At 35.9% G+C, this 19102-nt stretch overlaps 1 protein-coding gene across 1 annotated transcript; it reads left to right on the plus strand.

The window, feature by feature from the left end:
• Positions 1-2799: 2799 nt before the first annotated feature.
• On the plus strand, positions 2800-13238 carry LOC130221544 (UBA-like domain-containing protein 1). Its single transcript, XM_056454071.1, has 3 exons — positions 2800-3024; positions 3330-3383; positions 11037-13238. Exons 1-3 carry the CDS (start codon positions 2917-2919, stop codon positions 11331-11333), a joined length of 459 nt encoding a protein of 152 aa, XP_056310046.1. The 5' UTR covers positions 2800-2916; the 3' UTR covers positions 11334-13238.
• The last annotated feature ends 5864 nt before the right edge of the window (positions 13239-19102 follow it).

The following is a 19102-nucleotide window of genomic DNA, read 5'->3' on the forward strand; positions in this document are numbered from 1 at the left end:
GTAGCATATCGCCTCGTGATTGGCTAAGCTTGTCATGAGACCCATTTGCTCGACCAACCAGGAGAGCCAGAGCTTGTGTCACTGCAACCGCGAGAATCTTATTATTGTTGTGAAGATGATATATTTTATGAAGACATTTTACTTGGCTGCCATACCTTCACGAAACAAGACAAATACAAATATTATCTAATACATTTATTTATCTTTCTTGCTAAATTCCTTTTGCACAAATGCAAATTTCAAGATGCGAAACCCTATTTTCCTCTTTTGTTTTCTGTTGTTTGTGTATTTTTCTCAATACTCTTCTTACATCCTACTATTCCAAAGCCCTTAAAACTGTCTACTTATGTCATTCATATTATTTTCCTAAGTATATAACTAATATCTTTGTAGTTAACTGAATTTGCCCCTGATATTGTTTGCTTACTATCAGTTGTACACTCTTTTTTTTTTTTTTTTTTTTTGTGTGTATTCTTTATGGCATTCAATAAAAAGATGGTATATTTTAATAACTCACAAGATTTATGATGTAAAAAACATATAGATAAAATATAATATAGACAAGAATAACATATAGATAAAAATATCTATAAAAACCAAAATGAAGGCCATAATGAGTGATAATTACAGTTATTGCATGCGATGCCCGTATTCTGAAATGGAGGGTTTCACTATAATAAAACATATGGATTATTATGTTTGACTGATAATTGGTTGTAATACAATTTACCAAATGCTAAATAGAAATCATTGCAATAGCCAAAACACCAAAATATCATTCTATTATAACACAAATATAAATGTTATATTGTGTATTAATTAAATTATATTATGACTGCAAACAATCATGACAAAAATAAAACAAACATAAATGAGAACATGACAAATATGACTATTTAACCATTTTAACATTTTCTAGGTGTATTTACAATTTACATTTTGACAAATAGTGCTTTTTTTACTATACACAGTGCTAATACTGTGAGCAATATTTTAATAGTTATTTTATGCTTGTGCTTTTAAGAGGGGATCTTCCTTTACTAAATTCAGCTTATTATTTTTCACCTATTATCTGTTGATAATGTAGGCCTTCTATCATCAAATGCAATTATCTGTATCTTTGCTGTTTGCTTGGCATGTTTTAATTTGCTGGCGCTGTTTCGAATATGGTCAAAGACATCCTGGTGTATGTAAAAAGGTGATTTTTTACAAAGAAAATATATTAAATTCAAGTAGTGTTTAATAAAATATTTAAAATAAATTATGAGAAAATAAATGGTCAGCAGCACGGTGGAGCAGTGAGTAGCACAATCATCTCACAGCAAGAAGGTCGCTGGTTTGAGCCCCGGCTGGCTCAGTTGGCGTTTCTGTGTGGAGTTTGCATGGTCTCCCCTTGTTGGCGTGGGTTTCCTCTGAGTGCTCCGGTTTCCTCCACAGTCAAAGACACGCGGTACAGGTGAATTGAATAAACTAAATTGGCCGTAGTGTATGTGTGTAATGCATAAGTTTATGGGTGTTTCCCAGTGTTGGGTTGCAGCTGGAAGTAAAACATATGCTGGATAAGTTGGCGGACTAAGTTGGGACTAAGCCGAAAAGAAAATGAATGAATAAATGGATAAAAGGTCAAAATATGAGTGAAATGTTCTATTGCCAGTGAGAGTATAACAAACAAAAAACTTATTCTAATCTATACTTACGATAAGTAATCACATATACTAGAGGTTTGTTATACAATAACTAATCATAGTACATTTTATTTTATTTTAAATCATTCTTTTAAATGTCTTGCTGACAAATAGATAAAAAAGTGTATTTATTAATAATGCAAAATATAAAAATTTATAACGACAATGAATTAGTATTGTCATATGATATGCCACCAAATGTTCCTGGTTCCCTGTTGTAAATAATCTTATATTACACTGAATAACAAAAATAGTCAATAACAAAAATGGAATAAAGATGAAAAATAATGATAACTCTTATTAATTAGATACAGTGACGTCAGTTTGATGCAAGGCGTGTTTGTGGGAACGTAACATAATTTTCTTATTTATGGAAACCGCCTTGTCTTTATACACCAGGGGTGTCAAACTCAATTCCTGGAGGGCTGCAACCCTGCAGAGTTTAGTTCCAGCCCTGCTTCAACACACCTATCTGTAGGTATCAAACAAGCCTAAAGCACTCAATTAGTTTGATCTGGTGAGTTTTATTGGGGTTGGTTAGAACTAAACTGTGCTGAGCTGTGGCCCTCCAGGTGAGGGGTTCCCAAACTTTTCAGCCTGCAATCCCCAAAATAACAATGCCAGTGATTCGCGACTCCCAATATTCTTTGAGGAGGTTATAAATATAGAAACCTTGCATGCAATGGCACACACACACCAATAGGTCCAAGTCTTTTCTTCATTAATTTTTTTTTAATTAACGTGAGTCCTGTAAATGTGGCAGAAAGTTTAACCTGGTGCCATAAAATCAATCTGACACTTTTGCTGCGTATTTAATACAATATAATCCAAGAGTTCCCAAGAGCTGAAATCCAAAAGAGAAAAAAAAAATTTAAAGGATGTAATCACTTCAGGAGGTTATGGATAAAATATGGTCATTCTAAAGGTTTAATAAAATTTATTAGATTTTTGGAAATCACCAAGCAACCCCCCTTCATTGTCCCCCAGAGGATCCCGATCCCCACTTTGGGAACCACTGACCTAGGCTCCTATTTCTGCATAGTTGACTACAAGTCCCAGAATTCCCACCTGGTGTTTACTACGTTTGTCCAGCAGGAGCGCTCAGCAGGACGCTTCAACTCACAACAATTTTTGTTTCCAATCGAGAAGTTGATGTTTTAGTGCGGCGTTTTTAAAAGACTGCTAGTTAAAACTTTAAACTGACGACTTCGCATCGGTTTCTTGACTGAATATGGACGAATTAAGGCATCAAGTTATGATAAATCAGTTTGTTCTTACAGCAGGATGCGCGGCGGATCAAGCAAAGCAGTTTTTACAAGCTTCACACTGGCAGTTTGAGGTATGTTTGCTTGATAGGGACTCTTAACGTAACATAAAGATGAATCTCATTTAATATAGTAAAATGTACACAAATCATTTAACTATTTGTTTATTTGACGCGTGTTATATTTTATAATAATCAGGCAAAACAAACACTGCAACAGACATAATCTAAACAAATATGACATTGAAATGATTCATTCATGGGGTAGAAAATATTATGATAAGGCGAACTAAATTGTATTATGTTAAATCATTAAATTCGCATACTTCCAAATGAGTATTTGTTGAATTACAAATAATATATTTTGTATTATCTTACAGACTGCCCTCAGTACATTTTTCCAAGAGGCTAATATTCCTTACAGCCATCAAATGGTGAGTATATTCTTGTTATTTTAGTCATTGGGTTTTGACCGTTTTTATATTTGTTATGATGACTTCCGCCATGTTGAAACCACGAGTCAGACAAAAATAAACACAGGCTGGCGTGTTTCTCTCTAGAACTTATTTATGTCGTTTAAAAATTTGCGACTTTGCTTGTTTAGCTCATCAAGTCTCCCTTTGGTGGTTAATTAGATATGTTATTGTTTTAAGGTGTAAAATGAATGTGGACGCATGGGAGTCGGGTTTTTGCAAACGTGTCCAAAGTTGTGGGGGAGGAGGGCGATTCCAGGAAACCGAGAGAACACGCGCTTGACACCGCGCTGTTTACACTACTGTAATAACAACAAGATCGCCTTCACTAAGGACGCATTGTTGTCTGTTCAAAGCCTCGCTGGCTTTAACCTCGCGTATTTTTATTAGTATCTGTGTTTTTTAATCAAATATCTAAACTTAAAGGAATTTGTCTCGATTACTGAGAAATAGTAGTACTACCGGTCACATGCAAAGCGAATCAAATTCAGTTAACCCTTAAACTCGCCTCATGTAGGCTACAAATGCACTTACAAACAACTTGCATGTTTCACCATGTGAAATGAACGACTGTTAATATTTAGTAATACAACAATGTACACCCACATGGAGACTAATATTCTTGTGAATAGTCCAGAAAGGGCTGTTTTATTCTGCTGGGACCTGGTCGCACCCTTATGGGCCCTGTTGTGGTGATGTCACCAGTGTCATACAAGGACATTTTTGGCAAGATATCTCGCAGTTTATTGTACGTTTCATATATGATGATTTTGAGCTTTGCTCTAAAGATGTTTTATTTGGACTTTTTACATTTAAGAATAATGAATATGAAAATGTTTATTTTCTTTGCAAGCCAATAATCTTGCTAGCAAATTATTTCATTAAAAATGCTAAGTTATGAATATCACCCCTCATTTTTCTCATCTTTAAATAGACATAAACAATTATATTAAATCTCTCTCTACCTCTTTTTACAAAAAGGCAACAAAAACATTGAACATGTTTTTTTGTGTCTTTATATAATTTGTATTGATGGTATTTATAATGTGAATTCCTTGTTTTTTTTTTTTAATCTTATTTTCCTGTACTTGGTTTAGAAAACTTTACAATTGATGTGTTATTTTAATATTTTTTTTTCTCTCTCTATTGTACTAACTCATGTTGTTTGGCATTATTCCCCATGGCTTTTTGTTCATCACAGTTGTTCTTCACATCTGTATTCTTGAGCAAATGTTAATTAGAAGAAGAAAAAAAAGCACAGCTAGTGTTTTTCAGCCAACGCTAAACTTCCGGTGGAAGGTTTCTGTCGCTATTTTACATTTTAGAAGGTTCCTTTTACAGCATCGACATCTTAATGTAATTAAAGTACAATCAGTTAAATAAACGTAAGCATTCATTTAGTTGTTCAAGCGTAAAGCGAGATGATAGTACTGTGAGTACCAGCAGGCTACCGCAGAAACTCCATTTAAAATGCTGAGGTAAAATAATTTTTCATATTTTAAAGACATGGCGGAGGAAAAAATTCTGAGACCCACTTCGTATATCCAGGGTATCCACGGGGTCTTAAAATGTCCTAAATTTCAAAAACAAAATTTTAGGTCTTAAAAAGTCTTAAGTTCACTGAAATATGGTGTTGTAGGTCTTAAATAATTTTGAACAGGTCTTAATTTTCCTCTAAGTAAAGCTACCCAATTGGGCTGACGTCCATCCAATCACCAGCAATCTGTCTTAATAAAATCAAGGAAAAATCAATTAAATCAAGTAAAAACAATTACACAGTTCCTCGTGATAATATCAGAAATGCATCAGGTTGAATAGAAGTTATAGTCAATCAATTTGTACCAAAAACCAACAAATATATATTTTTGATTATTTATGTAATTGCCTCCACAATAAATATACTTTTAATAATGTTAAACGTGTCATAAAAATATATATATATAAATAAAATATGTTGAAAGTAGTCAATACAACTAGAGTTGTCTTATGACACATTGAAGTATGTTGCTAAGAAATAATTAATAATTATTTTTTCTTTTTCTTTGTGGCGAGCAAAAAAAAAATTTCATTGGCCCAACTGGGCCATTAGAAATAATCATTAGTGTTTAGCCCTGTGTAAGTCTAAAATTTCAGTCTTAAAAGGGTCTTAAATTTGACTAAATGAAACCTGCTGAAACCCTGATATCTGTTAAGATTGCTTATCTTTAAAGACAACAGATCTTAAACGTGGAGATTTTGTAATGTAAAAACAGTTTACCGGAAGCTGTCGGCGTGGCTGGCTAAAAACTAAACGTCTGTGTGCTTATATCCCATTTAATTACGATAACAGCAATAATATAGTTTATATACGTCTGTTAGCCGATGTTCACTGTACTACATTGCCTAAATGTTTAAGTACATCCAAGCTAGTGGTGCCCAAACTTTGTCCTGCAAAGTTTAGTTCCAACCCCAATCAGACACCCCTGGGCTAGCTTAACAAGCTCCTACTAGGCTTTCTAGAAACATCCATGCAGGTGTGTTGAGGCAAGTTAGATCTAAAATCTGCAAGACACCGGCCCTCCAGGACTAAGTTTGGACACCCCTGATCCAAAGCAAAGGAGATGATTGAACAGATTATTAACAACATTCAAACCAGATTATGATGATAGTAAAATGAAGGTGAAAGGTAATGTTGTGCAATCCTAGTGTATGTTTGCCTAAAACATTTGGACACCTGCCAGTACAAGCAGACAGCTGAATTATGAATGATATGCATGTCACTCGACACTAGTGTGTGTGTGAATTGTGTGAGTAAGCTCTTGGGAATCGCTTTTTACATTTCGTGTGCAGGTTTCAGTTTTAACGTTCTACTTATGGTCAGATATCAACAGTAAAGATGTGCCTTTTTTGTTTTTGACTGGTTTGAGTGTTTTACTTGACTGCTGATATCCACCAGCTTTGGTGATCAAGTGAATTAATGAAATACTTGGTACTTTACTTGTTGTTCACAATAAAGACATGTCCGACATGGCTTTTGTGAATTACCTCCATAAGTATACACAGCTCTTACCCATCAACACACAATCTTACCGCTCTCACCCATAATCTACACACATTCTCTAAAATGCAAAATGTAAACAAATCAAACTTAATTTGATATCTTTTTATATTGATATCCCTGTTTTGAGAGTATACTTAATATTTCTATATAAAACCTCTCTGCTCAGTCAACAATGCGCTTTTTAGTAATAATAATCAACTGATTGTATATAAGTTCATAACATTTGATTAACTATACTCATATATTTATTCAGCAAGGGTTAATTTTCTTGTAATAAAAACAGTTATATTCACTGAAAAGGCAAATCTGTCTTGTGTCAAAGGACAAAAGAGAAGATTCTTTTAAATCCAGTTTGTTTTGAACGGCTTCACAAAAGACGTCATCGGTTGTTGTTTTCCTCCGATTATTATCTTCTTAAAGCTGGCCTCTGAATGGCTAAACGTTGCTATAGTAGCGTTTGTGTCAGGGCGTCAGGCCTGCTGTTTTTTTTTTCAGGAGAGGTGGACAATCATTATTGTATAAACTCCTGTGTGTCCAAAGGTCCAGAGCCTTCAGTCACTACAACATTTCCTCAATCCTTTCTTTCTTAAAATGATTCACTTTCAGGAATTCCATCAGTTTTCCCTTCTGTTGAAATAGCTGTAAAAATCAAACAGGTAAGGATTCATTAAAGGATTAGTTCATGCACATAAACTGTACTCATCGTTTCCTCAGAAGCGCACACTGTCGGGGGTCGACTGAAGAATTTAAAACATACATGTGAAAGGGTTGAATTATGGCTGAATGAGGTGAATTTGTCTTTACAAACACAAATGCATTTCTTTGGAGAGTTCTCTGGCAAGTCCTGTGCAGTGCGGCCACAGTGAATTTCTTATCCTGGGGTGGTTTACACTAGTATTTTTTTTTTTAGTTTTAAAACATTTAAGAATGAAAACTCTCCTCGTCTGCTCTGGCGCTTTTGTTGCACTTCAGAAAAAACAATCTCCATCCACACAGCCTAAAACCAAGCGGCAACCTCCCACTCTCCCTCGGGAAGCCAATACGGAAGTAACTGAAACTGCAATTCATCAAAATTCCACTAGTCCTGGCTCCATAATAGAGCAAATTTCAATTGAGCCCACTGTTAGAATGGCCATCTTTACCGCAGAAAAAAAGGTGTTTACAGCCTGGTACAAAGAACGATTTTGGTTCATAGAGCTATTATTACCCTTCATGACGACTGTGAGGGGGGTGAATTTTTTTATAACTCATCCATTTCCTTTATATTAGGTTATATTAAGTTTGCATAATTAAGGGCGTGGCCACTTGAGTGACAGCTAGGTCCCACTGGTCGCCGTCACTTCACCTCAGCTGAATCCGGCAGATTAGCCACTGATCTCGGCATATTCATCGTATTTTTGTGTTGTTTTATGTGGCTTGACACAGTCAGCTGCCTTTTGAACTTATTTCTTACAATTATCAGATGATATGGGATGCTGTGTGCACTTAATTGTGCTCACAAACCATTCATGTGGCCTCCGTTTCCCATGTGAGTAAAGTTATAAACTTGTATACCATCTCTATAAATGTATTTGTTTTATTTAAGATCATTTATCATTAATATTTTTCTTTAGACCTGTAATGCACTCCAGAATGTGACAGATTGATTAGCTGTAAGAATAAGAACAATGCTTAGTGGCTCAATGTATTACAGCAGTGTTTTTAAAAGTCTAAACACTTTATTGATATAGTGTACAACCAAGCACATGTGGTCAGAACACAAACGAGTCGCAGGTAATAGAGTATTAAGTATTTCTCCCAAAGTAAAGTCTGTCTGCCAGGTCTAAGCAAAGTGCCAGCAGGTGTCTGTAGCTCCGCTCACTCTCCGTCTCTTTGCCCTTGTTTGGTATCCCGCCGTGGGTGCGATGACACGCGAACAAAATGGCGACGGTTGGCCGCGCCTACTTGTAGCTTCTTTTGCAGTGTTCAGAAACCTATGGGTGACGTCACGGATGCTACGTCCATATATTTTACAGTCTATGGCTAAAACACATGATAGATGACCATTCATGCTCACTGGGTATGCACATATTTTGCCGACATCTGTACTTGCCATTTACATGTTGTGTAATGATCATATGGGAGGGGTTTGGTGAATCAGAATGATACACAATAGTCCAGAAAACCAATCCGAGAGTAATTGTAAATGTATATGCGTCACTTTAACAAAAAAAAAATTGGATTTCATTTCAGAACACCAGCATATACAAACAAATCAGGTCTTCTGTGTTTTTAAAATGCTCTGATTGTTGTGGATGCCACGCATAACTGTAACAAAATGTATGTGTTATTAAACAAAAATAGTACTGTGTAAACCTGAGGGTACTCACTCTCTTAAACACCACCGTGTTTGCTTGCTCGCTCTACAATGAGAAATGGACTTATAAGTACTTCTACTCTTAAAGGGGTGGTCCAGAGTGTATTTTTAAGGCGTGGTTGTGTTTATAAGATGCAAAGCAATATGTGCTCATGCTTCATTTGTTACTTTTCCATATATCATACTTTGATTATATACTGCTACTCAGCTAACATGAAAACGACTAGCGTATTTCCTAGTTCCTCTGAAAGGCCCGCTCTCGAGAGACTCTGATTGGTCAGTAAATATAATGTGCTGTTATTCGTGGATCGGCTCTACGTCACCAGGAAATGCATTATGCCCCTACAAGCACGCGCTTTGCAGTGTAAATATAGTCATTCACAGTAGCTGTTAGCCATATCAGTTTGAATCAGACAAGAAATGACACAGAGGACACAGCTGAACTTCATGCCTGCTCTCTAAAATAAAATCTGAAGAGTGTCTTTCTCATAAATTTCGAATAAGCATCTGTAAGTAATATAAAACGTTCACATATCTTTTGCAAGTTCGTTTGAGATGTAAAACGCAGGAAAAGTAGCCGCATAGAGACACACTGCAGCACTGCTGAAGATTGTGGCTGTTTACAGCGGTTTGACTGATACATATGAATTTGTAACTAAATTGTTAACAGTGCATTTCCTATTGTTTACGTCCGTGCTACAACATTATGTTAACGCTAGAAACTGTGCATGTAATAGATCAACTTTAACAAATAAAAACACTTACAGGTTGTTTGTCACAATCTACAGCTTCTTCTATCATGGTTGGAGCTGCTCCTTTTTTGAGTTTAGCCGAATCCAGGACTGAACTGGGAGAGATTCTTGAAGCTTTGTCAAAGCTATATAGCTTTATAATTCTCTGGAGCATAATTAAAATTAAATTTTGAGAACTTCTCTCTTTGTGTCGTGTCCTTTGGAAGCTCAAATACAGAAACAGAATGAGCTCTGTGGAAATAGCAGCATTTGGACGGCATTTTAGCTTTCTCTGCTACATTACAGCATAACGGTGTTCACACAGGTACATTACACATGTACTAAAGTTTAAAATATGATATCTTAGTGGACCACCCCGTTAATGATGTCCCTTGAAACTGACACTGATGAGAGCAGCGCTGCATGGAAAAGTTTGTTTGTTTTGTTTGTTTATTTATTTATTTTACTTTTCACTATGTGTTAAACAATGCTTGTGTTCTCTGGGAACGTTACGAGTATAACGGTCATGCACTGTCAAGCGCAGGTTTACACTGAAAAACAGTGGAAAAGTAGCGCATTGGAATGAAAAACCAATTCTGAATTTAACATTTTAATTTGTGGTTGAACTAGGGGGAAGTCAGCTAAAATGGGTTTTCAGTAGGCCCACATGGAAATCTGCGCATGTAGAAAAGCCCAGATTCCCACCTTTTTGTTTTTTTATCCCATCATGGAGTCTATTTATTTACTTATTTAAATTTGTGTTAAATTTAATTTCAGTAATATTGTTGAATAATATGCAAATGTTTATATAATTTATTTCTAATACAGTTTGTAAAGTAATATTATCTGACTTTTTAGTACATTGTTTCTCAACCACGTTCCTGAAGGACCACCAGTTCTGCACATTTTCCAGGTCTCCTGAACCAAACACCTGATTCAGATCATCAGCTTATTAGCAGAGACTGGAAGACCTGAAATGAGTGTGACAGACAAGAGACATCCAAAACATGCAGTGCTGGTGGTCCTCCAGGAACGTGGTTGAGAAACACTGTTTTAGTAGATCTATTAGACGAGAAAGTTGCTTTGTTTATCAAACAAGCCGATCTAATTGGATTTGCATTGCATACCTTAAATAAAAGTGTTTAAATAAAATGTTTAGAGTTTTTAATTACTATACTCTCAAAACCATTCGCAAAAATCCACGGATATTTTACAAACCAAAAAGCCTTCAGGTTCAGGCCCTATTTGGAAAAAATGGCAAAGTAGATTGTAGATTTCTGTATCCAATCACAATAACTGATCTTGCATTGTTGCTTTTACACTTGTTAACAACAATTTAAAGTTGTTTTTTTTAAAGCAGGCAGCTTAAAGTGTTACATAAAGCTTGAAATGGATTGAAATTGTTACCCAACATGGCCTCTTTTAGCTGACTTCACCCTATCCCTTTAACTGTACTGGTGTTAAAAAGGCTCTCTCTTTGTTTCCAGATGTGCACTCCAGCCAACACGCCAGCGACACCTCCAAACTTCCCCGATGCCCTGGCCATGTTCTCTCGCCTAAAAGCCTCTGAAAGCTTCGGCAGCAGTAGCCCCATGGCTTCAATGGCCACATCGCCAGCTCCTCACACCAACTGGGCCATGAGTCCTCCACCAACCCCAGGCCTGCAGGGGCGATGGACTCCAGGTCAGCTCATGCCCCAGACGCCCTCTCCAGCCTGGCCTTCAGCCGTGAGTCAGCAAGCCTCCGCTGAGCACATCAGTATTATGATGGAGGCCGAAAGTTAGAGACTGCTTTAATTGGCCATCACACCTTACAGGAAGACGAGGACGGAGCTTCCTCTTGATGATATCAGCAGCTGTGGATGTAAAAGAGAGCAAGCGGGTTGACTGTGGAACGGAGTGCATTCGCTCCAACTGGGGACATCTGGGAGTGTTTTCAAATGCTTTCTGTTGGCGATTACCAAAAACATGGACAAGAGCGAGTAATTATGTAGCATATTCACGGATAACCTCAGACAAATGAATGTGTTACTGAATATTGTGTTCAATTTCAGCAGTTCTCAAGTAATGGTGGATATTTAACCTAGAGTACATGCTTAAAAGTCAACATTCCTCAAAAGAGTTTCCACATCAATGCCATTGAAGAACCATTTTGGGATACTCAAAGAATTTAGTCACTGATTCTTAAAAAAAGCTACCTTAGTGTGTACATTAGTGTTGTCACATTGGAGTTTTGTACCAATCAATACTGAAATTTTAAAAACATCCATTTCCTGCTAACATTTGAGCACATTAAACAGCGCTGATTGGCCATTGTGTTCACGTGCTCAACAGAAATGACTGTGATTGGCCGTGAAGGTCATCAGTTAGTTTACCGTACTCACCGCTGTTTACTAAGTGTAACCACAGATACAGGAACACTGGACCCTCCAGTGTTCCTGTATCTGTGGTTACACCGAGTAAACGGGTGAGTTCGATGAACTGATGACCTTCACGGCCAATCACAGTCATTTCTGTTGAGCGCATAAACACAATTGCAAATCAACTCTGTTTAGGAATGTGCTCAACAAGCGCTCAAACATTCATGGGAAATGGAGGTTTTTAAAATTTCAGTACCGATTGGTATCGAATTCCAGATCAAATCAAAACAAAGTCCAAAACAAAGTTTAAGAACGAGCTGAACTGTGCTCAAATGTTAGTGGGAAATGGACTTTGTTTTGATTTGATTTGAAATTCGATACCAATCGGTACTGATGTTTTAAAAACTTCCACTTCCCATGAATGTTTGAGCGCTTGTTGAGCACGTTCTTGAACAGAGTTGATTTGCAATTGTGTTCACGTGCTCAACAGAAATGACTGTGATTGGCCTTGAAGGTCATCAGTTCATCGAACTCACCCGTTTACTCTGTTTAACCACAGATACAGGAACACTGGAGCGTTTCAAAGACATGTTGATCAGCTGGTTTGTCTATAAGCTAACACACGAGTGATCCTCTGATGAATCGCGCCTTTAAAACACTTCAAATGGAAGTTTTTAAAACTTCAGTACCGATTTGTATTAAAGTCCAGTATTGTGATAACCCGAGTGCAGAATCTTTTAATAACCTAAAGAACAGTTTTGTACTACAAAGAGCATTTAGTGCAATTGAAAGATCCATAGTGGTTCTTAGAACCATTGATACTCACCATCATGCTGTTTCAAACTTGTATTATTTCATTTCTTTTGATTCCATTGACTACCTGATGACCTACATCAATATTCTTCTTTTATATTTCAGGGAAGAGTCTTAAGTTTTATGGGTTTAGAAAGACATGAGCAAATGATTACAGCAAGTTCTTATTTGTGTGATCTGCCCCTTTAACTGACAGGTTTACCTAAAAAAAAAACGCAAGACGCTATCATTATTGACTTCTTCACGACTCTGTGATGAACTAAAATGGCGTTTTGTGCTAAAATGATGCTATAGGAAACATTTCATACCCAGACCGTTCTGTTCAGCACTTACAGCACATTTGTCTGTTTTATCATGAATCTTTTTTTTTATTATTATATATAAAGCAGACATATTTTCCTCCTATGTCATCTCCCTGTAATGGTGTTCACACTGCCTCCACAATATTTGTGGACTATATGTGATGGTTATCACTTCCTATTGTTGTTTTTGAATAAATATTGTATATATTGCAAAACGCCTGCTCGTGCTGCTCCTGTCATTGCTAGCTAACTAGTGTTTTGCTTGAAGTGTAATTCGGGTCACTGCGTGTATACCTGAACTTTGTATTCTGTTGTACCGTGGTAAATGATTATACAGAGACCCAGGGGGGAATTTAATTTAGCAAATGACTAAGTTTCATTAATTGACCATAACTGCAGTAATGTATAGTTCATGTTTTACTTTTATATTAATTAAATGTTTTTAGAATTTCATAACATTGTTAAATGTAAAGTGTGTGTGCGCTTTAATGTTGCTCGGTTTACAACAGAATATGTAATATCAAACAAAATGCCAAAGAAAATCACAGATATGCAAAACTTTCAGGAATTGGTAATTTAGAGATATATAAAATAAAAATATATATGTTATAATTCTAAAATCTGTGAAAAATTCAGCTGTGATCAGCTTTAAAAAATGAATGAGCTTGAGAATTCTCCTTATGATTGCAATCTTTCCTAAATTAGTTTAGGTTTTTTGGTTTGTCTATTTCTTTGCTTTATTTCAATCATGGAGGTTTGCAGTCTTCCACTGTCTATGGTCAACATTTACTTCTACTGCACTTTAGATGATAATAATAATTAATATTGATTCCTTACATTGATATATTTAATTCGATTCACCTTTAATTCTATAGCGCTTTTACAATGTAGATTGTGTCAGATCAGTTTCACATATGATCTTCACAAGATGATAGCAAATTGAAACCGTGTCAGTTCAGTTCAGCTCAGGTCAGTGTGGTTTAATATTCACTACTGAGAGTCCAAACACTGAAGAGCAAATCCATCGATGCGCAGCTCTACAAGTCCCGAACTATGCAACCAGTGGCAACAGCGGCGAGGAAAAAACTTCACCAATTGGTGAAAGTGAAGAATTAAAAAACCTCGAGAGAAACCAGGCTCAGTTGGACACGACCATTTCTCCACTGGCCAAACGTCATGTGCAGAGCTGCAGTCTAGGCGCTGGAAGCTGGACCTCAGAGAAGACTCGTCTGTCACTGGAGCGTCACAGGAATCAGTCTCATGCTCTCCAGGGGGGATTCTTCAAAATGAAGATGACTGAGGTGAAAAACTGGTTATGTATAGTGAGTTGGTATTCATCTGTTCGGCCCGATATGTGAAGCTGATGCAGGACCAGCTGTGATCAGTCATAAGCACATGATCCTCTCAAATTTGTTTATAAATGAACTGCAATTATTGTCTTGCTTCAAGTCCAAATATCTAAACATTTTTAAATCAAGAAGCATTTTCTAGACAAGTAAAATAATACTCGACTTGAAAATCTTGTTTTATGAAATAATGTCCAAAAAAAAAGTGAGTTTTTTTTCTTAAAACCAGTGGAGTTTAATAAGTTTAATAAGATTCTAGTTTAATAAGATTATTTTGTTTATCTCACTGGCAGATTATTTAGAAAAGAAAATGAACAATATGTTTTGCTTGTCTAGAAAATGCGTCTTGATTTATTAGAAAGTTTGACAAGACATGAGACACCAAATCTAAGAAAAGCTTCTCTTTTTTTGCAGTGTACCTTTGTGAATCTAAGGCTGACCATTCAAGACTAAACGGAAAGAGTCTTCCTCTGCAGCTCACATAAACACAACTGTGAGGAATTACAAGTGAAGCATCTTAAGTGAGAGCAGCTGCTTCATCTCAACTGCAGCATCGATGTGAAGAGGCTGTTATTTCTGTTACTTTACTTTCTGTGGTGTGTGTGTGTGTGTGTGTGCGTTATTTATGTTACTGTTTCTCTTTATTTAGTGCAACATATGTCAATGTAAAAATGTAACAATGTAACAGTTAGCTACCCTGTAAAAAATCCCTGCCTTAAATTTAGTTGAATTGCAATTTGAGTTATCTCGATTTGCATTAGTCAAACTGACAAAAAATATGTATAAGTAACCTTATATAACTATAAAAAAATAAAACTTGGAAAAATGTAACCCTGATTAACTCGTTAAAATAAGTTTGAGTAACAAAAACATTCATTGTCATGACTTTTTTGACATATGATGTTATGCAGTGTATTTACCCTGGCAGGGACAAACTATATCCACAATCATACAATGAAAATTTAAAATATTTCATACACAGACTTCAGCGCTTTTGGAAAGGACATAACTGCAGGTTAACTATGTTTATACACTGTCCACCCTTTACACAACTCCTCAACTTTTCTGATTTTGACTGTAATAAAGCTATACAAATAACCTGAAGTGAATATTTCACTTAAATAGTTAACATGTCCAGCGGGCAAATAGGTAAATTTCTGTTTAAAGGAGAAGATTTTTCAACATATTTCTAAACATAATAGTTTTAAATAACTCATTTCTAATAACTGATTTATTTTTGCCATGATGACAGTAAATAATATTTTACTAGATATTTTTCAATACTTTTATACAGCTTAAAGTGAAATTTAAAGGCTTAACTAGGTTAATTAGGTTAACTAGGCAGGTTAGGGGTAACTAGGCAAGTTATTGTTTAAAGGGGCTAATAATATTGACCTTAAAACCTGCTTTTATTCTAGCCAAAAAAAACAAAAAACAAAACAAAAAAACAAATAAGACTTTCGTCCAGAAGAAAAAATATTATCAGACATGCTGTGAAAATAAAATTTCCTTGCTCTGTTAAACATCACTTAGGAAATATTTAAAAAAGAAAAAAAAAATTCAAGGGGGCTAATAATTCTAACTTCAACTGTGTGTGTGTGTGTGTGTGTATATATATATAGATATATATATATTATATATATATATATATATATATATATATATATATATATATATATATATATATATATATATATATATATATATATACATACATATATACACATACATATATACATATATACACATACAGGACTTTCAGAGGTCATCAGGATTATTTGGATTTATCTTCAATGCCTCCATCTTACCCCAGACATGCTCAATAATATTCATATCTGTTGACTGGGCTGGCACATTTACCTTCTTTGCTTTCAGGAACTTTGATGTGGAGGCTGAAGTATAAGAAGGAGCTTCAACCTGCTGAAGAATTTGCCCTCTCCTGTGGTTTGTAATGTAATGGGCAGCACAAATGCTATGACAACTCAGGCTGTTGATGTTGCCATCTACTCTGCAGATTTCTCACATGCCCCCATACTGAATGTAACCCCAAACCATGATTTTTCCTTCACCAAACTTGACTGATGGCTATGAGAATCTTGGGTCATGCGGGCTCCAATAGGTCTTCTGCAGTATTTGTGATGATCAGGATGCAGTTGAACAGATGATTCAGCAGAAAAATCGAACTTCTGCCACTTTTCAAAATGATCAACTAGAAGTCAAGTTATTATTCGTTGCTCTTACAACTGGGATAGACGACAAGACTTTAGTCAGGTATTTATAATTTTATTGTTCATAAAACTATTCAAAAGTCACAATAAAAATATTCCCAACTTCATGAGTGTCTAATTTATCTTTTTAGACAACTGTGATAAGCTTGTTTCAAGCTAATCTTGTTGGCTCAAAAACAAAGTAGTTCTGGAATTTGTTAATGATATTTCTCTTTGAACTTGTTGGCACTTAGTATATTTTTTCTGGCACTTGCTCTGCTAATGACTTGTTTCTTTTCTTTTGAAACTTTATACTGTTTGACAGTAAACAATTCAGATGATGAATTTGTCACAGCAGAGTCTAGTCTGATTTCTGTGTGCCAGAGAGAATACGGGATGTTTCACTCTCCACTGTTCAACTCATTAAAATGGATGTTGAAGTTCATCAAAGCAACAGAAACACAAATAATCAAAAGTAATAAACACAGAAACTAAAAATGACTTTCAGAACAAAGATGAAGATACTGTGACTTATAGTGTAATGATCTCTTCTGACATTTGAACAAATGCAGAAGGGAATAGGAGAAGAGAAATCAATATGAAGGACACATGAACGAGGTCACATGTGAATCATTATAGTTCCGTAAAACATGTCTGTGAGTGGTGGAAAGAGTACTGAAAATCATACTCAAGTAAAAGTACCAAAAGTACCATCGAGTAAAATACCAAATGTAGTGCAAGAAGAGTAAAAGTATCTGTTGTAAATGTTACTCAAAGTAGAAGTAAAAAGTAGCCCATTCAAAAGGACTCAAGAGTAGTATTAAGCTGGGAAAGGTTGATGCGTCTACATGTAATTTGTGCACGTGTGTGTGTTTTAACGTAACATTCAGTAGTGCATTTAGTTATTATTTACAGCCATTTCGGTCATCATACAGTAAAAATCTGTCATCTTCTCATAAGTGACATTCAGTCTAAACAGTCTCTGGGTCATTGCGTGTAAGTATCTTCTTGGACACTTCTAATCGGAGATGGCTAAACTAGGGCCCACGGGCCAAAGTTGGCCCTTTGTATCCTTTGATTTGGCCCCCAGTGGGAAAATGATTGGGTTGAGAAATGCCTTTAACAGAAAGGCATTTGTCATTTCTATTTTAATGTAACCTTTTGTTTGTTGGTTTTATTGTTGAGCTACAAAAAAGCAAACTGAAATTAAATGTTGTGCATGAATCAGATCTTCAAGAAAATGTATATTCTGTCACTTAACGAATACAAATCAAGGCAAAGGCAGGTTCAGCATGACTATAGTGTATTCGACATTGAACTCCATTGTTTGAATCTTTTAAATATTTTTTTTATGGTTTTATTGTAATAAGTTCGTAAAATTAATATAAATTTTCAAAAAAACAGAATGCATTAGTAAATACGGTTGAAGTTCATTTATTCATTTTCTTTTCGGCTTTGTCCCTTTATTAATCCGGGGTCGCCACAGCGGAATGAACCACCAACTTATCCAGCACGTTTTTACGCAGGATGCCCTTTCAGCTGCAACCCATCTCTGGGAAACATCCACACACACTCATTCACACTCATAAACTATGGACAATTTAGCCCACCCAATTCACCTGTACCGCATGTCTTTGGACTTGTGGGGGAAACCGAAGCACCCGGAGGAAACCCACGCAAACACACAGAAACGCCAACTGACCCAGCCAAGGCTTGAACCAACGACATTCTTGCTGTGAGGCGACAGCACTACCTACTGCGCCACTGCGTCGACCTACGGTTGAAGTATTTATTTCTATTTATTTATAAATATTAGGAAATAAATTGAGAAATTACCCATTGCAACTTTAATGTAATACAGTTTGCTGTATTTGCTTTCGAGCCACAGCCTCAATCAAGCTTGGATTTTCGCCCTTCATAAGAAAAAGTTTGGGCACCCCTGCTTTTAATGCTTCCAAACAGTTTGCTGCGTGTCTTGAGGTAGTTCAGTATGGTGCAGTTTGATTTCTATAATAAAAATCAGGAATCACAGGACTGATTTTCTAATCCCCATAGACAGGAAAAAATAAAGTAGTGGAGTAAAAGTACCAATACTGCACTAAAAATGTACTTAAGGGAAAGTAAAAGTACACATTTATAAAACTACTTAGTAAATTACAATTTCTGTAAAAAAAACTACTCAATTACAGTAATTTTTGTATTTATAATTAGTTACTGTACATCACTGATGTCTGTGTAAAACATTACTTTTGAGCGGATTTAGCAGCAAGATTTTGACGATGAAGTTCCTTCTTGACCAGTAGAGGTCCCAAGGTGTTTATTTGTGTTTTCTGGTATTTTACCGCTGAATGACACAAGAAACGCCCTTTCTCAAGACTTTCTGGACAACTATGAAGACTTCTAAAGTATATTAAATTACGTGAGAAGTAATTAACGAGGCCTACTTTTAATTGAAACCAAAAGTTTGGGAGGTGCATTCGCTGCAGGCGTTAGTGATACACCGGTCAGGTTTTTCCATGGCTGATT

Source organism: Danio aesculapii, chromosome 3 (genome assembly GCF_903798145.1).
Source record: "Danio aesculapii chromosome 3, fDanAes4.1, whole genome shotgun sequence".
NCBI classification, from domain to species: domain Eukaryota; kingdom Metazoa; phylum Chordata; class Actinopteri; order Cypriniformes; family Danionidae; genus Danio; species Danio aesculapii.